At 47.2% G+C, this 26,036-nt stretch overlaps 2 protein-coding genes across 2 annotated transcripts; both read right to left on the reverse strand.

The window, feature by feature from the left end:
* Window positions 1-8,659: 8,659 nt before the first annotated feature.
* Window positions 8,660-9,444, reverse strand: LOC109733372 (zinc finger A20 and AN1 domain-containing stress-associated protein 9-like). The gene has a single exon (XM_020292583.2). It carries the CDS (start codon window positions 9,364-9,366, stop codon window positions 8,884-8,886), a length of 483 nt encoding a protein of 160 aa, XP_020148172.1. The 5' UTR covers window positions 9,367-9,444; the 3' UTR covers window positions 8,660-8,883.
* A 12,254-nt stretch (window positions 9,445-21,698) lies between these two features.
* On the reverse strand, window positions 21,699-22,163 carry LOC109733365 (zinc finger A20 and AN1 domain-containing stress-associated protein 7-like). Its single transcript, XM_020292572.1, has one exon. The coding sequence runs from the start codon at window positions 22,161-22,163 to the stop codon at window positions 21,699-21,701; it is 465 nt and encodes a 154-aa protein (XP_020148161.1).
* Between the last annotated feature and the right edge of the window lie 3,873 nt (window positions 22,164-26,036).

The raw sequence follows: 26,036 nt of genomic DNA on the forward strand, positions 1-26,036 counted from the left end.
GGGAGCAACTGACTTATTGGAAATAATACATACTGATGTATGCGGTCCGATGAGTGTTAAGGCTCGAGGCAAATATCGTTATTTTCTGACCTTCACAGATGATTTGAGCAGATATGAGTATATCTACTTGATGAAACACAAGTCTGAAACATTTGAAAAATTCAAAGAATTTTAGAGTGAAGTGGAGAATCATCGTAACAAGAAAATAAAAGTTTCTATGATATGATCGCAGAGGTAAAATATTTGAGTTACGAGTTTGTCCTTCAGTTAAAACAATGTGAAATAGTTTCACTACTCACGCCACCTGGAACACCACAGCGTAATAGTATGTCCGAACGTCGTAACCGTACTTTATTAGATAATGTGCGATCTATGATGTCTCTTACCGATCTACCACTATCATTTTGGGGTTATGCATTAGAGACAGCTACATTCACGTTAAAAAGGGCACCATCTAAATCCGTTGAGACGACACTGTATGTACTATGGTTTGGCAAGAAACCTAAGCTGTCGTTTCTTAAAGTTTGGGGCTGCGATGCTTATGTGAAAAAGCTTCAACCTGATAAGCTCGAACCCAAATTGGAGAAATGTGTCTTCATAGGATACCCAAAGGAAACTGTTGGGTACACCTTCTATCACAGATCCGAAGGCAAGACATTCGTTGCCAAGAATGGATCCTTTCTAGAGAAGGAGTTTCTCTCGAAAGAAGTGAGTGGGAGGAAAGTAGAACTTGATGAGGTAACTGTACCTGCTCCCTTATTGGAAAGTAGTCCATCACAGAAATCTGTTCCCGTGACTCCTACACCAATTAGTGAGGAAGCTAATGATGATGATCATGTAACTTCAGATCAAGTTACTACCGAACCTCATAGGTAAACCAGAGTGAGATCCGCACCAGAGTGGTACGGTAATCCTGTTCTGGAGGTCATGTTACTTGACCATGACGAACCTACGAACTATGAGGAAGCGATGGTGAGCCCAGATTCCGCAAAATGGCTTGAGGCCATGAAATCTGAGATGGGATCCATGTATGAGAACAAAGTGTGGACTTTGGTTGACTTGCCCGATGATCGGCAGGCCATCGAGAATAAATGGATCTTCAAGAGGAAGACGGACGGTGATAGTAGTGTTACTATCTACAAAGCTAGAATTGTCGCAAAAGGTTTTTCGACAAGTTCAAGGTGTTGACTACGATGAGAGTTTCTCACTCGTATCTCTGCTTAAGTCTGTCCGAATCATGTTAGCAATTGCCGCATTTTATGAAATCTGGAAAATGGATAAAACAAAACTGCATTTCTTAATGGATTTATTAAAGAAGAGTTGTATATGATGCAACCAGAAGGTTTTGTCAATCCTAAAGGTGCTAACAAAAGATGCAAGCTCCAGCGATCCATCTATGGACTGGTGCAAGCATCTCGGAGTTGGAATATACGCTTTGATAAGTTGATCAAAGGATATAGTTTTATACAAACTTGCGGTGAAGCCTGTATTTACAAGAAAGTGAGTGGGAGCACTACAGCATTTCTGATAAGTATATGTGAATGGCATATTGTTCATCGGAAATAATGTAGAATTATTCTGGAAAGCATAAAGGAGTATTTGAAAGGAGTTCTTCAAAGAAAGACCTCGGTGAAGCTGCTTATATATTGAGCATCAAGATCTATAGAGATAGATCAAGACGCTTGATAAGGTTTTTCAATGAGTACATACCTTGACAAGATTTTGAAGTAGTTCAAAATGGAACAGTCAAAGAAAGAGTTTTTGCCTGTGTTACAAGGTGTGAAATTGAGTAAGACTCAAAGCCCGACCACGACAGAAGATAGAAAGAGAATGAAAGTCATTCCCTATGCCTCAGCCATAGGTTCTATAAAGTATGCCATGCTGTGTACCAGATCTATTCTATACCCTACACTGATTTTGGCAAGGGAGTACAATAGTGATCTAGGAGTAGATCACTGGACAGCGGTCAAAATTATCCTTAGTGGAATAAGGATATGTTTCTCGATTATGGAGGTGACAAAAAGGTTCGTCGTAAAGGGTTACGTCGATGCAGGTTTTGATACTGATCCAGATGACTCTAAGTCTCAATCTGGATACATATTGAAAGTGGGAGCAATTAGCTAGAGTAGCTCCGTGCAGAGCATTGTTGACATAGGAATTTGCAAAATATATACGGATCTGAATGTGGCAGACCCGTTGACTAAATTTCTCTCACAAGCAAAACATGATCACACCTTCGTACTCTTTGGGTGTTAATCACATAGCGATGTGAACTAGATTATTGACTCTAGTAAACCCTTTGGGTGTTGGTCACATGACGATGTGAACTACGGGTGTTAATCACATGGTGATGTGAACTATTGGTGTTAAATCACATGGTGATGTGAACTAGATTATTGACTCTAGTGCAACTGGGAGACTGAAGGAAATATGCCCTAGAGGCAATAATAAAGTTATTATTTATTTCCTTATATCATGATAAATGTTTATTATTCATGCTAGAATTTCATTAACCGGAAACTTAGTACATGTGTGAATACATAGACAAACAGAGTGTCACTAGTATGCCTCTACTTGACTAGCTCGTTGAATCGAAGATGGTTAAGTTTCCTAGCCATAGACATGAGTTGTGATTTGATTAACAGGATCACATCATTAGGAGAATGATGTGATTGACTTGACCCATTCCGTTAGCTTAGCACACGATCATTTAGTATTCTGCTATTGCTTTCTTCATGACTTATACATGTTCCTATGACTATGAGATTATGCAACTCCCGTTTACCGGAGGAACACTTTGTGTGCTACCAAACGTCACAACATAACTCGGTGATTATAAAGGTGCTCTACAGGTGTCTCCAAAGCCAATATGAGCATCCAGGTTCCGCTATTGGTTATTGACCGGAGACGTGTCTCGGTCATGTCTACATAGTTCTCGAACCCATAGGGTCCGCACGCTTAAAGTTCGATGACGGTTATATTATGAGTTTATGTGTTTTGATGTACCGGAGATAGTTCGGAGTCCCGAATGTGATCACGGACATGACGAGGAGTCTCGAAATGGTCGAGACATAAAGATTCATATATTGGAATCCTATATTTGGATACCGGAAGTGTTCCGGGTGAAATCGGGATTTTACCGGAGTACCGGGGGTTACCGGAACCCCCCGGGGGTTTAATGGGCCAAGATGGGCCTTAGTGGAGAAGAGGAGGGGCGGCCAGGGCAGGCCGCGCGCCCCTCCCCCTCTAGTCCGAATTGGACAAGGAGGGGGGGGGCGGCGCCCCCCCTTTCCTTCCTCTCTCCCTCCTCCTTCCCCCATCTCCTAATCCAACTACGAAAGGACGGAGTCCTACTCCCGGTGGGAGTAGGACTCCTTCCTGGCGCGCCTCCTCCTGGCCGGCCGCCTCTCCCCCCTTGCTTCTTTATATACGGGGGCAGGGGCACCTCTAGACACAACAATTGATCTCTTGATCTCTTAGTCGTGTGCGGTGCCCCCCTCCACCATAATCCACCTCGATAATATTGTAGCGGTGCTTAGGCGAAGCCCTGCGTCGGTAAAACATCATCATCGTCACCACGCCGTCGTGCTGACGGAACTCTCCCTCAAAGTTCGGCTGGATCGGAGTTCGAGGGACGTCATCGAGATGAACGCGTGCTGAACTCGGAGGTGCCGTGCGTTCGGTACTTGATCGATCGGATCGTGAAGACGTACGACTACATCAACCGCGTTGTGCTAACGCTTCCGCTTTCGGTCTACGAGGGTACGTGGACAACACTCTCCCCTCTTGTTGCTATGCATCACCATGATCTTGTGTGTGCGTAGGAAATTTTTTGAAATTACTACGTTCCCCAACACCCCTGACCAGGGTCGCCGACGCGCGGGGGTTTGGACGGCCCGGGCGCGTCCTTGTCGTCGCTGCCAAGGACGACGACGCCGCCCTCGTCGCGTCCGCGAGACCGAGCTTTGATCTCCTCGTAGGCCCGGCACTGGCGTTCCACCTGCTCGCGGACGTAGTCCGCCTTCGCCCACTTGAGGGCGGTCTCGTCGGCGGCGGCCATCTCCGCTTGGTCCTTCTTCATAGGGAGCAACCCCGGCTCAGTCTTCGGCCGGACTAGGCAGAGGGCACGAGGGGAGGGGCGGCCGCCCTTGTTGATGACGAGGGCGCCGCGGCTCCGGCTTGACGGGGCGGAGCACCGGTGACCCGGAGGAAAGCGAACCGGAACCCGACGAGGAGGAGGTCGCCGTCTCCATTCGCCGCAGCGTCCAGGAACTACCGCAGCGACGAGAGAAGGATGGGGGCGTCGGGTACTCGAGGCGCGGTGTGTTGCCGGTCTCGATGTGGTCGAGGACGGCTTCGAGGCGGCCGGGCACGCCCCACCATTCACACCGCCCTTCGGAGTTAAGGCGACCACAGGGGATGACACCGTTTGCGGAGGCGACCTGGTCGGCGTGGCGGCAGTCGAAGTACATCATCCATAGCGTGTGGCTGTCGGCGGCGTACCTCGGCTCATTTCACTGCGCCTCTGACAGCGACGAACAGATGTGCGCTATCTCGACGCACCATTCAGCCCCGGTGGGCACCAGGGGCACCGGGACGCCGCCGGCGCTCAGCCTCCACGAGCCCGGCACCCGCATGTCCGGGGGCGCTGGGTAGTCGACCTCGTAGAGGAGGCGCGCCCCGTCCTCGCTTAGGTGGCATCGGCCATAGCCGTTTGCCGCCGCGGCGTCGCCTGGGTAACTCCCGGCCATTGCTCGTCGGCGAGGGAAGAGTGGGAGAGAAGGGCTACGGTGGCGAGAGGGGGCGAGAGTGGCGAGTTGTGGCGTTCACCGGCGGGGAGGTCGACTTTCATAGCTGAAGAAGGGCAGTGAGAAGCTGCCCGCCGGGTGCCGCGTGGCAGGAGCGGGCGAGACGCGCATCGCGGCGCCTTCACTGCGCCGCCCGTAAGGCATCAATGGAAGGCTGACCGGCGCGGCAGCCTTGGCATTGATTCCCGCGGGAACCGAGGCGATGAGGACGACGAAGGCGACGAGTCGCTGACTCGGCGGACCCTGTCATTTTCGGGCCAAAATCGTTCCCCCTGGCGCCCCCAGCGCGTCGGGTTCGGCCTGGGTCCGCCGGCGCCAAAATCGACCCGAGCCGGCGAAAATTGGGCTTCTGAGGGCGCCGGCGCCAAAAAAGGGGCTTGGGGGCCTGTTGGGGGCGCGGCTGGAGATGCTCTTATATCATGGCACAATACCAAGTTTCATATTTTTTAGACTTTCGTTTGCAGTTTTCAAAATTAAAAAACCAACAGGCTCCATGTTCCGGGTCGAGTCCTCCCACCTTGATGTTTGAAATACCTCTTTTTTCTTTTCTTTGATAAGGCCTAAACATGGCTCAAGAACACAAATAGGTTTTTTCAACCCAATCTTTCTAAAAAAATCATGCACTTGCAGTTTAAATTTTAATTATATCCACTAATAGCTGGAATTGCATTAAATGGCTTAAATATACTAGTGTATGTTGAGTTTATTTTTTCCAAGGCCAACCAATGAAGCAATAGTCTTTTCTCTTTGAAACCTGAGATTTTCCATCTTGAAAAATATTTTTTCCTTGGAGATGGTCCAGTTTTTAAGCAATGTACATCACAATTTTTGCCAAAACTTCTCAAAAATTTACCACAAAATCTAGGTATCATATAAAGGCATCCACAGTGTATGCCAAATATCAATGCCAAATAGGTTTTTGGCTTTTGGCGGCCCTTCTACACATTGTAGAGACCAGTGCCAAAGCCAAAATATGTGGAACCGGTGCTTCTTGGAGCTTGTTACGCAATCCCGGGTCCGCTAACACCAGCGTTTCCGACCTATCTGCGTCACCAGGCCCAACCGGAGAGCAACACCGACTTATGACAGGCTTTGGGCCCTCTCCCCCCAAAAGACTAGCCTATTAGGAGGGGACACCCCCGCCCTTATAAATCGTGTTATGTCTCCTCCCACAACTGATGTGGGACTAAACCCAACAATCTCCCCCTCACACATCGGTCACCCATGGGCCCGCTAACACCAGCGTTTCCAGCCCACCAACCATGACCGATCACCCGTGAGTTCACCAAGATTTATTCTGGGCACCTGGGCTCTGATACCAATTGTTACGCAATCCCGGGTCCACTAACACCAGCGTTTCCGACCCACCTGCGTCACCAGGCCCAACCGGAGAGCAACACCGACTTATGACAGGCTTTGGGCCCTCTCCCCCCAAAAGACTAGCCTATTAGGAGGGGACACCCCCGCCCTTATAAATCATGTTATGTCTCCTCCCACAACCGATGTGGGACTAAACTCGATGCCAAATTTAGGCAGCTAATAAAATATCATATGTGGACATGGGAATGGGACGAGTGAGAACCTATAGAGCCAAGGCTGAGAAGAAAATGAATACTTTACATGTATTTTTACTTTCAGGTGGGTCCATCTTTAGTTTGTTTGGCATCGGTTACATTGCAGAAGATGTAAATTTAGCGCCATTGCTATATCGCAGTGATGTGTCAGATTTGGCATTGGTCACGCTATGGATGCCCTAATGAAACCATTCTAGGTGTGCATTTTTCAGACTTCATTTGTATTTACTAGAATTAAAAAACCAATAATTAGCTTCATGTTCAGGGCCGAGTCCTGTCAGCCTTACGTTGGGAACTCCCCTATTTTTCATACTTCGTTTGCCTTGTCTTTTATAGAATTAGAAAACCAATAACCTCTATGTTCATGGTCGAGTCTTAGCACCCTAATGTTTAAAACTCCTTTAATTTTCTTGAATAAGGGATAGACATAGACTCAAGAACAAAATTAGGAATTTTTTTAACCAAATTTTTTTAGCCTTCTAATGCAGTTGCAGTTCAAATCTGAACTATAACCGTTTAATGCCTGAGGTGCACTTAATGACATAAATATAACAAACGAACCCCAAAAAATGCCAAATTTGTTCGGAAACATGTGATGGTGTATGTTGAGTGTAAAAAAAATCCAAGGTCAAACCATGAAGAAACTGACACCCTGCCTTCAAACCTACCCGTTTCCCTTCGAAACATCGATTCTTCCTCGGAGATGCTTCGGTTTTCATGCAGTGTACGTCACAACTTTTGCGGAACTTTCTTCTTAAGATTTCATCACGACCTCTAGGGATCATATCATAGCGCCCTACCATGTTTCATACTCCCTTCATTCCATAATGTAGTGCATATAGATTTTTTCTAAAGTCAAACATTACAAACTTTGACCATGTCTACAGACAAAAAATATGTAGATTTAACATACCAAATGCACATCATTCGATACATCATTAGTTATATTTTCATATTGTATATGTTTGGAATTGTATTCTCTGTAAACTCGGTCAACGTTTACTTTGTTTGACTTCAAAAAAAAAATTATACGCACTACATTAGGAACAGAGAGAGTTTTGAGACATCATTTGCAATTTTCAGATTTAAAAACCTATAAGCTCCAATGCAGGTTGTTGCTGGTCAGGGAGAAGAAGGGGAAGATGTTTTCAGATGCAAAACGTGATATATGAATTTTTATATTTTCTGCATCTTCATGTTCTAAATTTGTCCAACTCAACCAACTCATCACAAATTTTCCCCAATCTTCAGTCTAGATTCCATCAAACTTTTGTATGCTTTAGAGTCTGCCCCACCTCGAATTATTTCGTCCTCCACGACTGAGCTCCTTGGTAGGGTTGAGTCTTGGCACCCTCATGTTCACAATTCCTCTTCTTTTCTTGTATATAGGGCCTAAACATTGACTCAAGAACACAAATAGGTTTGAAACCGTCTTTGCTAACTTTTTTTATACACATGCGGTTAGAATTTAAATTACTCACTCCGTTCCTAAATATAAGTTTTTTTAAAGATTTCAATATGAACTACATACGGAGCAAAATTAGAGAATCTACATTCTAAACTACCACCACACCACAACATGGATGTAATGGCATGTAATCTGCCGGGAAAATGCATTTAAGAGGGAATACATTAATTCCTGGCAGATGATTTAATTTGCCCTTGTTCTACCGTTTCTCCCGGCAGTTAATTGCCCCCAATCAAGTGTTGTGGTGTAGTGTACGTCTATATACATCCATATGTAGTCTATATTGAAATTGAAACCTTTATAAAGACTTCTATTTAGGAATGGAGGGAGTATATCTGTTAAATGATATAAATGCTATTAATTGCTTATACATAGCGAAATAATAATATCTAAAACAACCCTAATTTTCCCGACATGGAACACATTACATTGTGTTACTAATAATGCCAAATTTTGGCATTTTTTGGAACCAGTTACTAATTTTAAGACACGAATTGCATTTTGAATAATATTTAAAGAGTTTGTTCTTCAAAATCCAAATCCAATCTAAATTCAAATAAACATATGCACTTTATTGATTTATAATTGTTTGTCGAGTATCTGAGAAAAAAAACCCTACTTTGTTGAGTGTTTTTTGTTTGGCACTCGGCAGCATACCTGTTTGCTGAGTGTCATTCTTTCACCGAGTTTTTTCATCGGTACACTTGTTAAAGGTCTTGTTTGCGAGTGTCCAATGAAGTACACTCAACAAACAACCTTGCACTTGGCATAAAAGAATTTTTCTGTAATGCTACGTGGATATTATTAACCTTTTTTTAAACATGGATATTATTAATCTGAGTAACATGATGGTGCCCAGTTACATCAATTTGTACGAATACGTCGCTATGAACAACACAAAGATAAGATTGACCTTCTTCAACTTATCGAGCTAGTGCCTGAAAGATCTAATTAAGTACGAGAGTGGAGGGACAGTAATTAAAGCCAATGAGTAAACTAAAACTGTACAGATCTTTATCAACTCCTCCTGCCTTCATATCTTGTTGTGGAGCTTGGACGGCGCGACGAGAGGGTTCTGCTGCGCGATGTGCTCACGGCCGACCTTCTTGAAGTCAAAGCCGCATGCGTGCCCGTCCACGTAGCGGTGCAGCGAGCAGAAGGTGCCACCGCAGCGGCACGCGAACCCCAGCAGCCCCACCTTCTTCTTGCACGCCATGCACCTGGTTGGCGCCGCCTTCTTCGCCGGCGCATCGGCCGCCGGTGCCGCCACAGTAGCAGCGGCAGCGGTAGAGTCCTGCAGGCTCACCGACGTCTTGAAGGCGAGGACGAGGTCGTCGGCATTGATCTTCCCCTCGACGGCGGGGGCAGCCACATCTCCGGCCTTGAGGTGGTCGCGGTAGCACTTTGAGCACATGCCCTTGGTCGCCGCGCTCCCGTAGAACCCGCAGCCGTTGGGGCACAGCGGCGGGCCACCACCGGCGGCGGCCTCCGTCGAAGACTCCTGCCCGTGCGCCATGTATCTCCGCTGATCTTCTGATCCAAAAGGAAGTTTCGCGTTCGCGTATTACGGGAGTCTGAATCTCGCGTTTGTTGGTTGCCGTCGTGCGTGCACTGGGTGCTTCGTTGACGAGGGCCCTTGTGTGGCTTATAAAAAAGGCCCGCCACGCGTGACTGGGACAAATCCGAGTCGTGCTCAGGAACCTTCCAGTTGATCTTTGAAGCCACGCAGTGGCATTTCCGGCTTCCTTCCTGATCCGAAGGCAAGTAGTTGCCAGATTTAGCGCCGTAACGAGTGTAGTGTCGAACGTAAGACGGAGTTAGCGACGTTGCATGATCGGATACGTGCATACCGTTAGCTCAATTTTTTTTTGAAACGAGGCAAAAGATTTGCCATTTTCATTGATTAAGAAGAAGAAAGTTGCCCGGTTAATTAGAGGAAAACTGGGAGAAAATCAAGATTACAAACCCCACATGGGGCACTCGTGGACGACTTGGCCACAAACACCAAACAGTCGACCAAAGCATCGATGACAGGACAACTCCGATTTTGCTGACGAGTTTCACAGGAGAAAGTTGCAAGCCTCGCATCGACCTAGTCCAACGCAACATCCTGAGAGCACCGTCCACTGAAAACCGCCCTCATGGAGTCATCGTTGCCGCAGTGGCCCTGCCGCCCGCAGCTCCGACTTCTCTGTCACAGCCAGAAATCAGCATAGGCACATCCATTGGCGCACCGGACCTTCGACATCAGAAGGACAAGCCGCGGCCCGGCTCTGCTCGCCACCATCGTCGTCGCCACACACATCACAACGCCACACCCACCTCGCATCACCGGTTGGCCACCTTGTTGGGAATCGTAGCATAATTTTAAAATATTCCTACGTTCATCAAGATGCATCTATGGAGTATACTAGCAACGAGGGGAAGGGAGTGCATCTACATACCCTTGTAGATCACGAGCGGAAGCGTTCCAATGAACGTGGATGACGGAGTCGTACTCGCCGTGATCCAAATCACCGATGACCGAGTGCCGAACGGACGGCACCTCCGCGTTCAACACACGTACGGTGCAGCGACGTCTCCTCCTTCTTGATCCAGCAAGGGGGGAGGAGAGGTTGATGGAGATCCAACAGCACGACGGCGTGGTGGTGGATGTAGCGGGTCTCGGCAGGGCTTTGCTAAGCTTCTGCGAGAGAGAGAGAGAGAGAGGTGTTGCAGGGGAGGAGGGAGGCGCCCAAGGCTGTTGTGTGCTGCCCTCCCTCCCCCCCTTTATATAGGCCCCCTGGGGGGCGCCGGCCCCAAGAGATGGGATCTCAAGGGGGGGCGGCGGCCACAAGGGGGGAAGGGGTTGCCTTGCCCCCCAAGGCAAGGGGGAACTCCCCCTAGGGTTCCCAACCCTAGGCGCATGGGGGGAGGCCCAAGGGGGGCGCCCCAGCCCACTAAGGGCTGGTTCCCTTCCACTTTCAGACCACGGGGCCCTCCGGGATAGGTGGCCCCACCCGGTGGACCCCCGGGACCCTTCCGGTGGTCCCGGTACAATACCGGTAACCCCCGAAACTTTCCCGGTGGCCGAAACTGGACTTCCTATATATCATTCTTCACCTCCGGACCATTCCGGAACCTCTCGTGACGTTCGGGATGTCATCCGGGACTCCGAACAACTTTCGGGTTTCCGCATACATATATCTCTACAACCCTAGCGTCACCGGACCTTAAGTGTGTAGACCCTACGGGTTCGGGAGACATGCAGACATGACCGAGACGCCTCTCCGGTCAATAACCAACAGCGGGATCTGGATACCCATGTTGGCTCCCACATGTTCCACGATGATCTCATCGGATGAACCACGGTGTCGAGGATTCAATCAATCCCGTATACAATTCCCTTTGTCAATCGGTATGTTACTTGCCCGAGATTCGATCGTCGGTATCCCAATACCTTGTTCAATCTCGTTACCGGCAAGTCTCTTTACTCGTACCGCAATGCATGATCCCGTGACTAACGCCTTAGTCACATTGAGCTCATTATGATGATGCATTACCGAGTGCGCCCAGAGATACCTCCCCGTCACACGGAGTGACAAATCCCAGTCTCGATCCGTGCCAACCCAACAGACACTTTCGAAGATACCCGTAGTGCACCTTTATAGTCACCCAGTTACGTTGTGACGTTTGGCACACCCAAAGCACTCTTACGGTATCCGGGAGTTGCACGATCTCATGGTCTAAGGAAAAGATACTTGACATTGGAAAAGCTCTAGCAAACGAAACTACACGATCTTTTATGCTATGCTTAGGATTGGGTCTTGTCCATCACATCATTCTCCTAATGATGTGATCCCGTTATCAATGACATCCAATGTCCATAGTCAGGAAACCATGACTATCTGTTGATCAACGAGCTAGTCAACTAGAGGCTTACTAGGGACACGTTGTGGTCTATGTATTCACACATGTATTACGATTTCCGGACAATACAATTATAGCATGAATAATAGACAATTATCATGAACAAAGAAATATAATAATAACCATTTATTATTGCCTCTAGGGCATATTTCCAACAGTCTCCCACTTGCACTAGAGTCAATAATCTAGTTACATTGTGATGAATCGAACACCCATTGCGTCCTGGTGTTGATCATGTTTTGCCCTAGGGAGAGGTTTAGTCAACGGATCTGCTACATTCAGGTCCGTATGTACTTTACAAATATCTTTGTCTCCATTTTGAACACTTTCATGAATGGAGTTGAAGCGACGCTTGATATGCCTGGTCTTCCTGTGAAACCTGGGCTCCTTCGCAAGGGCAATAGCTCCAGTGTTGTCACAGAAGAGAGTCATCGGGCCCGACGCATTGGGAATCACCCCTAGGTCGGTAATGAACTCCTTCATCCAGACTGCTTCCTGTGCTGCCTCCGAGGCTGCCATGTACTCCGCTTCACATGTAGATCCCGCCATGACGCTTTGCTTGCAACTGCACCAGCTTACTGCTCCTCCATTCAAAATATACACGTATCCGGTTTGTGACATCGAGTCATCCAGATCTGTGTCGAAGCTAGCGTCGACGTAACCCTTTACGACGAGCTCTTCGTCACCTCCATAAACGAGAAACATATCCTTAGTCCTCTTCAGGTACTTCAGGATATTCTTGACCGCTGTCCAGTGTTCCTTGCCGGGATTACTTTGGTACCTTCCTACCAAACTTACGGCAAGGTTTACATCAGGTCTGGTACACAGCATGGCATACATAATAGACCCTATGGCCGAGGCATAGGGGATGACACTCATCTCTTCTATATCTTCTGCCGTGGTCGGGCATTGAGCCGTGCTCAACTGCACACCTTGCAATACAGGCAAGAACCCCTTCTTGGACTGATCCATATTGAACTTCTTCAATATCTTGTCAAGGTATGTACTCTGTGAAAGACCAATGAGGCGTCTTGATCTATCTCTATAGATCTTGATGCCTAATATATAAGCAGCTTCTCCAAGGTCCTTCATTGAAAAACACTTATTCAAATAGGCCTTTATACTCTCCAAGAATTCTATATCATTTCCCATCAACAATATGTCATCCACATATAATATGAGAAATGCTACAGAGCTCCCACTCACTTTCTTGTAAACACAGGCTTCTCCATAAGTCTGTGTGAACCCAAACGCTTTGATCATCTCATCAAAGCGAATGTTCCAACTCCGAGATGCTTGCACCAGCCCATAGATTGAGCGTTGGAGCTTGCATACTTTGTTAGCATTCTTAGGATCGACAAAACCTTCCGGCTGCATCATATACAACTCTTCCTTAAGGAAGCCGTTAAGGAATGCCGTTTTGACGTCCATCTACCATATCTCATAATCATAGTATGCGGCAATTGCTAACATGATTCGGATGGACTTCAGCTTCGCTACGGGTGAGAAAGTCTCATCGTAGTCAACCCCTTGAACTTGTCGATAACCCTTAGCGACAAGTCGAGCTTTGTAGATGGTCACATTACCATCTGCGTCCGTCTTCTTCTTAAAGATCCATTTGTTTTCTATGGCTCGCCACTCATCGGGCAAGTCAGTCAAAGTCCATACTTTGTTTTCATACATGGATTCTATCTCGGATTTCATGGCTTCTAGCCATTTGTCGGAATCCGGGCCCGCCATCGCTTCTTCATAGTTCGAAGGTTCACCGTTGTCTAACAACATGATTTCCAGGACAGGGTTGCCGTACCACTCTGGTGCGGAACGTGTCCTTGTGGACCTACGAAGTTCAGTAACTTGATCTGAAGTTTCATGATCATCATCATTAACTTCCTCCCCAGTCGGTGTAGGCACCACAGGAACATTTTCCCGCGTTGCGCTACTTTCCGGTTCGGAAGGGGTGACTATCACCTCATCAAGTTCCACTTTCCTCCCACGCAATTCTTTCGAGAGAAACACCTTCTCTAGAAAGGACCCGTTCTTGGCAACGAAGATCTTGCCTTCGAATCTGAGATAGAAGGTATACCCAATAGTTTCCTTAGGGTATCCTATGAAGACGCATTTTTCCGATTTGGGTTCGAGCTTTTCAGGTTGAAGTTTCTTGACATAAGCATCGCATCCCCAAACTTTTAGAAACGACAGCTTAGGTTTCTTCCCAAACCATAATTCATACGGTGTCGTCTCAACGGATTTAGACGGTGCCCTATTTAAAGTGAATGCGGCAGTCTCTAAAGCATAACCCCAAAATGAGAGCGGTAAATCGGTAAGAGACATCATAGATCGCACCATATCCAATAGAGTGCGATTACGACGTTCGGACACACCATTTCTCTGAGGTGTTCCAGGTGGCGTGAGTTGTGAAACTATTCCACATTTCCTTAAGTGTGTACCAAATTCGTGACTTAAATATTCTCCACCACGATCTGATCGTAAGAATTTTATTTTCCTGTCACGTTGATTCTCGACTTCACTCTGAAATTCCTTGAACTTTTCAAAGGTTTCAGACTTGTGTTTCATTAGGTAGACATACCCATATCTACTTAAATCATCAGTGAGAGTGAGAACATAACGATATCCTCCGCGAGCCTCAACACTCATTGGACCGCACACATCGGTATGTATGATTTCCAATAAGTTGGTTGCTCGCTCCATTGTTCCGGAGAACGGAATCTTGGTCATCTTACCCATGAGGCATGGTTCGCACGTGTCAAATGATTCGTAATCAAGGGACTCCAAAAGTCCATCTGCATGGAGCTTCTTCATGCGCTTGACACCAATGTGACCAAGGCGGCAGTGCCACAAGTATGTGGGACTATCGTTATCAACTTTACATCTTTTGGTATTCACACTATGAACATGTGTAACATCACGTTCGAGATTCATCAAAAAATAAACCATTGACCAGCGGGGCATGACCATAAAACATATCTCTCAAATAAATAGAACAACCATTATTCTCAGATTTAAATGAGTAGCCATCTCGAATTAAACGAGATCCAGATACAATGTTCATGCTCAAAGCTGGCACTAAATAACAATTATTGAGGTTTAAAACTAATCCCGTGGGTAGATGCAGAGGTAGCGTGCCAACGGCGATCACATCGACCTTGGAACCATTCCCGACGCGCATCGTCACCTCGTCCTTTGCCAGTCTCCGTTTATTCCGTAGTTCCTCCTTTGTGTTACAAATATGAGCAACCGCACCGGTATCAAATACCCAGGAGCTACTACGAGTACTGGTAAGGTACACATCAATTACTTGTATATCACATATACCTTGGGTGTTGCCGGCCTTCTTCTTGTCCGCTAAATATTTGGGGCAGTTCCGCTTCCAGTGACCACTTCCCTTGCAATAAAAGCACTCAGTCTCGGGCTTGGGTCCATTCTTTGACTTCTTCCCGGTAACTGGTTTACCGGGCGCGGCAACTCCCTTGCCGTCCTTCTTGAAGTTCTTCTTACCCTTGCCCTTCTTGAACTTAGTGGTTTTATTTACCATCAACACTTGATGTTCTTTTCTGATCGCCCCTTCCGCTGATTTCAGCATTGAATATACCTCGGGAATGGTCTTTTCCATCCCCTGCATATTGTAGTTCATCACAAAGCTCTTGTAGCTTGGTGGAAGCGACTGGAGGATTCTGTCAATGACCGCGTCATCCGGGAGATTAACTCCCAGCTGAGACAAGCGGTTGTGCAACCCAGACATTCTGAGTATGTGCTCACTAACAGAACTGTTCTCCTCCATTTTACAGCTGAAGAACTTGTCGGAGACTTCATATCTGTCGACCCAGGCATGAGCTTGAAAAACCAGTTTCAGCTCCTCGAACATCTCATATGCTCCATGTTTCTCAAAACGCTTTTGGAGACCCGGTTCTAAGCTGTAAAGCATGCCGCACTGAACGAGGGAGTAATCATCAGCACGCTGCTGCCAAGCGTTCATAACGTCTTGGTTCTCAGGGATTGGTGCTTCACCTAGCGGTGCTTCTAAGACATAATCTTTCTTGGCTACTATGAGGATGAGCCTCAGGTTCCGGACCCAGTCCGTATAATTGCTGCCATCATCTTTCAGCTTGGTTTTCTCTAGGAACGCGTTGAAATTGAGGACAACGTTGGCCATTTGATCTACAATACATAGTGTAAAGATTTTTAGACTAAGTTCATGATAATTGAGTTCATCTAATCAAATTATTTAATGAACTCCCACTGAGATAGACACCCCTCTAGTCATCTAAGTGAAACATGATCCGAGTTTAACTAGGCCGTGTCCGATCATCACGTGAGACGGACTAGTCAAGATCGGTGAACATCTCCATGTTGATCGTATCTTCTATACGACTCATGCTCGACCTTTCGGTCCTCCGTGTTCCGAGGCCATGTCTGTACATGCTAGGCTCGTCAAGTCAACCTAAGTGTATTGCGTGTGTTCCGAGGCCATGTCTGTACATGCTAGGCTCGTCAACACCCGTTGTATTCGAACGTTAGAATCTATCACACCCGATCATCACGTGGTGCTTCGAAACAACGAACCTTCGCAACGGTGCACAGTTAGGGTGAACACTTTCTTGAAATTATTATAAGGGATCATCTTACTTACTACCGTCGTTCTAAGCAAATAAGATGCAAAATATGATAAACATCACATGCAATCAAATAGTGACATGATATGGCCAATATCATCATGCTCCTTTGATCTCCATCTTCGGGGCACCATGATTATCTTCGTCACCGGCATGACACCATGATCTCCATCATCATGATCTCCATCATTGTGTCTTCATGAAGTTGTCACGCCAACGATTACTTCTACTTCTATGGCTAACGCGTTTAGCAACAAAGTAAAGTAAATTACATGGCGTTATTCAATGACACGCAGGTCATGCAAAATAATAAAGACAACTCCTATGGCTCCTGCCGGTTGTTATACTCATCGACATGCAAGTCGTGATTCCTATTACAAGAATATGATCAATCTCATACATCACATATATCATTCATCACATCTTCTGGCCATATCACATCACATAGCACTTGCTGCAAAAACAAGTTAGACGTCCTCTAATTGTTGTTGCAAGTTTTTACGTGGTTTGTAGGTTTCTAGCAAGAACGTTTTCTTACCTACGTATGACCACAACGTGATTTGCCAATTTCTATTTACCCTTCATAAGGACCCTTTTCATCAAATCCGTTCCGACTAAAGTAGGAGAGACAGACACCCGCTAGCCACCTTATGCAACTAGTGCATGTCAGTCGGTGGAACCAGTCTCACGTAAGCGTACGTGTAAGGTCGGTCCGGGCCGCTTCATCCTACAATGCCACCGAAACAAGAAACGACTAGTAGCGGCAAGAAGAATTGGCAAACTCAACGCCCACAACTGCTTTGTGTTCTACTCGTGCATAGTAACTACGCATAGACCTGGCTCATGATGCCACTGTTGGGAATCGTAGCATAATTTTAAAATTTTCCTACGTTCACCAAGATGCATCTATGGAGTATACTAGCAACGAGGGGAAGGGAGTGCATCTACATACCCTTGTAGATCGCGAGCGGAAGCGTTCCAATGAACGTGGATGACGGAGTCGTACTCGCCGTGATCCAAATCACCGATGACCGAGTGCCGAACGGACGGCACCTCCGCGTTCAACACACGTACGGTGCAGCGACGTCTCCTCCTTCTTGATCCAGCAAGGGGGGAGGAGAGGTTGATGGAGATCCAACAGCACGACGGCGTGGTGGTGGATGTAGCGGGTCTCGGCAGGGCTTTGCTAAGCTTCTGCGAGAGAGAGAGAGAGAGAGGTGTTGCAGGGGAGGAGGGAGGCGCCCAAGGCTGTTGTGTGCTGCCCTCCCTCCCCCCCTTTATATAGGCCCCCTGGGGGGCGCCGGCCCCAAGAGATGGGATCTCAAGGGGGGGCGGCGGCCACAAGGGGGGAAGGGGTTGCCTTGCCCCCCAAGGCAAGGGGGAACTCCCCCTAGGGTTCCCAACCCTAGGCGCATGGGGGGAGGCCCAAGGGGGGCGCCCCAGCCCACTAAGGGCTGGTTCCCTTCCACTTTCAGACCACGGGGCCCTCCGGGATAGGTGGCCCCACCCGGTGGACCCCCGGGACCCTTCCGGTGGTCCCGGTACAATACCGGTAACCCCCGAAACTTTCCCGGTGGCCGAAACTGGACTTCCTATATATCATTCTTCACCTCCGGACCATTCCGGAACCTCTCGTGACGTTCGGGATGTCATCCGGGACTCCGAACAACTTTCGGGTTTCCGCATACATATATCTCTACAACCCTAGCGTCACCGGACCTTAAGTGTGTAGACCCTACAGGTTCGGGAGACATGCAGACATGACCGAGACGCCTCTCCGGTCAATAACCAACAGCGGGATCTGGATACCCATGTTGGCTCCCACATGTTCCACGATGATCTCATCGGATGAACCACGGTGTCGAGGATTCAATCAATCCCGTATACAATTCCCTTTGTCAATCGGTATGTTACTTGCCCGAGATTCGATCGTCGGTATCCCAATACCTTGTTCAATCTCGTTACCGGCAAGTCTCTTTACTCGTACCGCAATGCATGATCCCGTGACTAACGCCTTAGTCACATTGAGCTCATTATGATGATGCATTACCGAGTGGGCCCAGAGATACCTCCCCGTCACACGGAGTGACAAATCCCAGTCTCGATCCGTGCCAACCCAACAGACACTTTCGAAGATACCCGTAGTGCACCTTTATAGTCACCCAGTTACGTTGTGACGTTTGGCACACCCAAAGCACTCCTACGGTATCCGGGAGTTGCACGATCTTATGGTCTAAGGAAAAGATACTTGACATTGGAAAAGCTCTAGCAAACGAAACTACACGATCTTTTATGCTATGCTTAGGATTGGGTCTTGTCCATCACATCATTCTCCTAATGATGTGATCCCGTTATCAATGACATCCAATGTCCATAGTCAGGAAACCATGACTATCTGTTGATCAACGAGCTAGTCAACTAGAGGCTTACTAGGGACACGTTGTGGTCTATGTATTCACACATGTATTACGATTTCCGGACAATACAATTATAGCATGAATAATAGAGAATTATCATGAACAAAGAAATATAATAATAACCATTTATTATTGCCTCTAGGGCATATTTCCAACACACCTGCCAACGTGATGCCGTGTATGTCCAGCCCAAGGGAAGCACGGAGAAGGATAATCGGTCTTCAAAGCAACGCCCCAAAGGGGGAAATGCCGCGGGGGCGACGTCGTTGCCCAACCCAGATGGGTCTAGGCTTTCGCCCGAAGAACCAGATCCGAGAATGAAGCATGTCGTAGAAACTCCACGGCGGCGCCTTCAAGAAGGGAAACGACGCCCGTAGGTGCCGCCACCGCCGGCCGGCAAGAGCCGGGCAAACTTTCGCTCGGAGTAGACTTGACAGCACATCCCCACGCCACCGACGACAAAGCGCCGCCGGCCCGCATCGCCACTGGCCCACACACCTCCTGTGGGATGACGGCGTCACCACCACGCAGGAGCCACCAACCTCGCCGCCAACAAGCGCTAGCGAGCCAGACCCAGCCGCAGGCCAGATCAGGCAACCCGCCACAGCCACACTGTCGCAGAACAGACCAAAGACCAGAACGCCGAGCACCAGGACCAAGAAGGGTGGCTGCCACCCCGCCCAAACACGTCGGAGAGGACAAGCTGAGAGGGAGGACTGCCACCCCATCCCGAACTCGCCGGAATGAGCTGCCGGGCCAAACCCGCGCAACCCGTCGATCCGGCCACAGCCGCCCAGATCGGCGAGCCACCGCCACAGGACTGACGAGGAAGCCTCTAGAAGCCGGCCTGGTGCAGATCCGCGCGGAGACGAGCACCTACATGGCAGAAGGGGAGCTGCCACCCCACCCTGGCCGCCGAAGAGGAGCCGTCGGTCGAAGGTCAGATCCTCGAGCTAGCCGCTGCACCGCGGAGAAGAAAGAGGCGCCAACCCCTTCGAATCGCCGGAGATGAGCGCCGCTGTGAGCAGTCGCTGGAACTACCGCGCAGTGTAGCCGAGGTGGACCGAGCCTCCCCCACCGAGATCTGCCGCCGCCAGGCGAGAACAGGGCCCCGCCGCCACCGTCCGCCGCGCGAGCTTAGCTTGGCGGTGTCCTCCGGCGACGGCGAGGGGAGGGAGAGCGACGAGGAAGGTAGCCGGCGGCGCGGTTTGGGTCTTCCGCCCGTGTCGCCAGGGCGGCGACGCGGGGGACGAGAGGTAGGATACTTGTTAGCTCAATTTTGGTCATCCAACTCAAACACGGAAGCGGCTCAGCATACAACTCCTCCCATTTCCCAATCTACAAGGAACTACGGAATCAAATGCGACGCCGACGGCGAACCAACCTACGTTAGATCGTTAATGGGACAGTGGTATCCCGGTCCACCAGGATTCAAGTCCCGGTGCTCGCATTATTTCTGGATTTATTTCAGAATTTCCGGTGATGCGCTTTTAGTGGGAGGATACGTTCCCGTCGACGACGAGACGCCTACGGTGACTTCGTAAATCTCAAGATCATATGTCGGTTCAGTCTCTCGAAGGTGCTCATAGGAGTAGGGTGTGTGTGCGCGCGTTCATATAGGTGAGTGTATGAGCGCTTGCGTCTGTACTGTGTTCAAAAAATACGACGCCAACGAAGTGAAATACGTTTTTTCTCGAATCTCACGAGTGTGCATATCGTGCAATATACTCTCTTCGTCTCAAGTGTCTCAACTTTGATACTCTTTGTACTAAATTCAGTACAAACTTGAGACACTTATTTTGAGACAAAGGGAGTAGAAGAAAGAGGAAAATTCAGTACAAACTTGAGACACTTATTTTGAGACAAAGGTACTTCTTCTATCGATCCCAAGGCCATGTAGACCTTAATCCATACTTCCCTAGCGAAGACGCATCCGGCAATAAGGTGGTTGATGATCTTGTCGTGTTGGTCGCAAAACGGGCCGGCGTCCTCATACGGAAGGCCCTGACGAGCCAACCTATCGAAAGTCCAACATCTATCTTTGATAGCTAGCCACACACAAAAATCTGCAATGAAGCGGCCTTTCAGCTAAAAGAAACTACAAACACACGAAGCAAAGTTTTTAGGGAGATGGATACCTATCTCCAAAATTTTCAGGGATTTAAGCTTCAATGGGGCAAGAGAGGAGCGAATGGAGCTGCTCATGCATGCGCTTAGGACACGCTTAATATTGGTGTTAGCTCTTTGTCTCTTGATGTAATCCCTGCTTGTCTGATTTTTTTTGCGGGAAAATCCCTGCTTGTCTGATTGACATTGTACAATCGGATGCAAATCCGCCTAACACTTAAATAAATTGCCGAGAGGGCGGTTCTCAAAATAAAAACTACACTCGCACGCAGCAGCAATCCTAGAAACCACATAGGTGGCTGGCCAGGATGAGGTGGATGAACGGACGGGCGGGTGGCCGACAACCGCCGTGGGCTAGGCGTCGCCGTCGAGCAAGCGTGTGCATCAAAAACAATGACTTAGTTCGCCATACCTTAACTTTTTTTCGTCCTCCGCCTCTGAGTATACAAAACAAACTTATGGAATACAAACAAATAAAAACAATACAAACAATGATGGCCACCTTGTATGCCAAATTGGCAATACAAACAAATAAAAGAGGATAAGATTCACTCGGACTCGAAAAGAAGGAACAGGACATATACATGGATGACTAATGGAATAACATGATGGTACACAGTAATAGGTCACTATGAATAAGTAAGATCGAGGTCGATCCTCTTCAACTTATGGAGCTAGTGCTTGAAAGATCAAGTAGGAGAGACAGTGAAGCCAATGAGTAAACTAAAACAGTACATATGTTTTTCAACTCCTCCTGCCTTCATTCATATCTTGTTGCGGAGCTTGGACGGCACGACGAGAGGGTTCTGCTGCGCGATCAGCTCCCGGCCGACCTTCTTGTAGTCGAAGCCGCATGCGTGCCCGTCCACGTACCGGTGCAGCGAGCAGAAGGTGCCACCGCAACGGCAAGCGAACCCCAGCAGCCCCACCTTCTTCTTGCACGCCATGCACCTGGTTGGCGCCGACTTCTTGGCTGCCGCCTCCGCCGCCGGTGCCGCGGTAGAGTCCTGCAGGCTCATCGACTTCTTGAAAGCGAGGATGAGGTCGTCGAACGTGAGCTTCCCCTCGACGGCGGGGGCAGCCACATCTCCGGCCTTGAGGTGGTCGCGGTAGCACTTTGAGCACATGCCCTTGGCCGCCTCGCTCCCGTAGAACCCGCAGCCGTTCGCGCACAGCGGCGCGGCGCCACCGGCGGCGGCCTGCGTCGAAGACTCCTGCCCGTGCGCCATGTATAAACCTATTGAGGATTGATCGTCTCGCGTTCGCGTATTATGGGAGTGTCTGAATCTCGCGTTGGTTGCTTGCGTCGTGCGTGGGTGATTTGTCGACGAGGCCCCGAGGGCATCCTTCTGTGGCTTATAAAGATCGGCCAGGAGTGCCCAGAAGAACTCCGAGTCGTGCTCTAGAACGTTCCAGTCGATTTTGAAGGCACGCAGTGGCCTTTTCGGTTTCCTTAACCGTATCCCTATCGGAAGGGAAGCAGTTGCCAGACCTCCCAAGAGTAGTGTCCAACGTAAGGTGCTTTACGTTGCACGATCAATGATACGTACATCTCTGTTTCATCAAAAAAAAAAAAAAGAGAGAAACGTACATCTCGTTAGCTCAGCTAGCAAACATGCCCAAGCGTTTTAACAGGAGACAAAAAAATTACACGCTAGCCAAATAAATATGAGCGTCCTCTATTTTAACACGGTGGCTCACGATGTTGCCACTTATCTTTCTTCCCATCCTTGTTGATGATGAACGCCATGTTCATGTGATCGCAATGCATTCGACGTGGTAAATCTCAATGCAATGAGCTTGCCACTACATGACACACTTGTCATTGTGCCGCATAGGGGAATGTTTAAAACTTTAAAAACAAATTTCATGGACCACAAACTACTCCTAGCGCCTAGACATATAAAGACTCTCCAAAAACTACCCAAATCCTAGACATGAAAGACTTTTGAATCGACGAACAATTTTTCAAATCGACAAACATCTGTTTTTAAAATTTTAGGCATTTTCTTAAATACATGAACTTTTGTTTTGTTCAGACAAACATTTTTTGAAATGCATGAATAGTTTTCGAATTCATGAACATTTTTTGAGTCAGCAAACATTTTTTGTATCAATGAACTTTTTTATAATTGGGGAACAAATTTGAAAAAATTGTTATTTTTTATAATTTGCGAACAGTTTTGTAAATCACCAATATTTTTTTTAACTGCGAAAAGTTTATGATTTCTCGCACATTTTTTGAATTCACAAACATTCTATGATTTCTCAAACATTTTTCTCAAAACTCGCATCCTTTTGTAATTTGGAAATCTCAAATTAATTTAAAAAAGGAAAAAACATAAACATAAATGAGAAAAGAAAAGAAAAGACAAAATCGAAATGAAAAAAACAAGGGCGTCACGCCCCACGAAATGAAAAACAGCTTTGTACAGAGTTTTTCTTGAGGTACTCGGCAAAGATTCAAACTCAGTGGAAAATAAATATCAGACCCCCCCCCCCACGGTTTGCTGAGTGTAACACTGGACAAAGTCGAAGGCCTTGTTGAGTGCTACACTCGGCAAAACAATTTAACGGAGTTGTGGGGTAAACGACCGGATGTGCAACAACGGTCGCATACACTGGGACAATGGCGGGACACACCGCTACGTGTTGATGCTTGTTGTTGTGTGCTATCGCTTGCCGCTATGTGTTGCTGCTGCCTGCTAACTATTGCTTTGTTGGGGGAAAGGAGAAGGGGCAGCTCAGTTGGGGAAGAGGAGGAGAAGTGGCACCTCGGTTGGGGAGGAGGATGAGGAGGAGATGGGGGCGGTGGAGTCCAGCGAGAGTAGTGGCGATAGAGTAAAGGTGTCTCAACCCAAGCTGTCCGATCTAAGCGAACCAATGACCACAACATGTGATTCATCGGAGGGCTATGCTGATCAATCAAAACCGAAGGTCTTTGCCTAGTCTTTATCCCTTTTTCAGGGTACTCGGCACACATTTATCCTTTCTTTCACCCTAAATACTTAAAAACGCAGCTGCGCTATTACGTTGGAACGAGCGCACACTCTTGTCCCTCACTCTCCCTCCCTCATGTGGTCCCTAGTGCACAGTTAGATTCTTTGTCCTAGTGTGTCAGCTCATGGAACGAGCGCACACTCTTGTCCCTCACTCTCCCTCACTCATGTGGTCCCTAATGCACAGTTAGATTCTTTGTCCTAGTGTGTCAGCTCATGAGAACGCCCAGGGACATCACGCGTTGGAAAAACTTGAATCTGCATGTATTTAGTTTGTGTTTTCAAAATTTTAAACAGTTATAACTTTTGAACTGAACATCGAAATTCAAATCCGCTTTCACCGCTAGGTTCTTCACGACGAGCACTTCAAAACTAGATCCCATATGAGTATGTTTCGACTAACTTTTTTTATGAGCAACTTTGGGTGCCATGGAAGCAACTTTAGTGATATAGGAAAGCAACTTCTTGTTAACCTACGTAGTATGGCTACCTATCATCAAAAATCCATTCTAAGTTGGCTAGCATAACTACCAAGTTAACTAGTTTCACCGCTAACTTTCCTACAAGAACTAGCAAGTATTCTACCATAACTAATTTCACCTCCAAGTTGATACTTGATAGTATTGTAGGCAACATAGTTTTCGAGGTAGGCTAACATTATCCTAAGTTGCCTGCCAGGACTAGCGAGTAGCTTAACATCATCCATAGTTGCAAGCAATAATTTTTGGTATAGAAAGCAACTTAGTTTCATAGATGGGCAACTTAGCAACACTAATAGGCAACTATCCAATGTATTGAAGGCAACTGAAAAATGTTAATGGCAGGCAACTAAGCATCACCGATAGGCAACTTCATAGTGTTTGTAGGCTACTTAGAAAAACAATGATAAGTAACTTCACAGTATTGTAGGCAACTAATTTGCAAAGTTAGGCAAATAAGAATCAATACCAGGTAACTAATAATTAATAGCAAGCAACTGAGCATCAATGGTAGGAAATATCATAGTATTTGTAGACAACTGAGCATCAACTTTGGACAATTGACGGTTAATGATAGGCAACTGAGCAGCCATGATAGGTAAGCTGGGATAATGTTAGCAAAATTCACAGATACACATGGTGCATTGAAGTTGCTTGCATTAAGCGCTAAATGCGCCTCATGTTTCGTGTGATTTGCTCATTTTTACACAAACCAAACTAATAGGTAGTCCGACTAGGCCAAAAATAACTAGATGCTCCCTATAGCATTAAAATTGTCTTCGTTGCACCCAACATTGCCCAAGAGTTTGATAATGTTAGCAAAATTCGCATATACACATAGTGCAGTGAAGTTGGTTGCATGTAGCACTGAAGGCGCCTCATGTTTCTTGTTTTTACACAAAACAACCTAATAGGTAGTCTAACTAGGCTAAAAACTAGTTGCTTCCCTATAACACTAAAGTTGCCTCCATTGAATTCAAAGTTGCCCATGATTTTTTTTGTCGAAACCTACCCATATGGGATCTAGTTTTAAAAAAAAATTCGCAAGAAACCCAACGGTGAAAACGGTTCTGAATTCTGATGCTCGGATCAAAAGTTACAACTTTTAAAAATTTTGAAACCCCAAATAAATGCATGCAGATTTTACTCAGGAGTAGCGGGGCGGAAGGACGCGACAAGACGTGGGACCATATGCTTTTTCGCTTTTAGCTTGTGAGACGTGTGATTAACTGTACCTGCCTTTTACAAAGGGGCGCTCGAACACCCCATCAAGCGCGCAGGCGCTGTCTAGCCACGTCCTTCTTTCCCTTTCTTTCATTTTCTCACTTCTCTTATCTTTTTGGATAAGGTACAAACATAGAGTAAAGAATTTTCCCCCAAAAACTTTTCATGCACTTGCAGTTATTTTTTAGATTAGATTCAGTAAACACCTAGAAATGCACTAAATAACTTAAATATAGCAAAGGACCCAAAATTGCCATATCTTGACATATGTCTTGCAATGCTCTATCGTGAGTGTATAATTATTTTCAAGGCCAACCGATGAAGCAGTGGTTGCTTCAGTTCAGACATGGCCGTACCATCTCGAAACGATGATTCTTCCTCCAAGATGGTGCGATTTCTA

This window comes from Aegilops tauschii, chromosome 2 (genome assembly GCF_002575655.3).
Source record: "Aegilops tauschii subsp. strangulata cultivar AL8/78 chromosome 2, Aet v6.0, whole genome shotgun sequence".
NCBI classification, from domain to species: Eukaryota; Viridiplantae; Streptophyta; class Magnoliopsida; order Poales; family Poaceae; genus Aegilops; species Aegilops tauschii.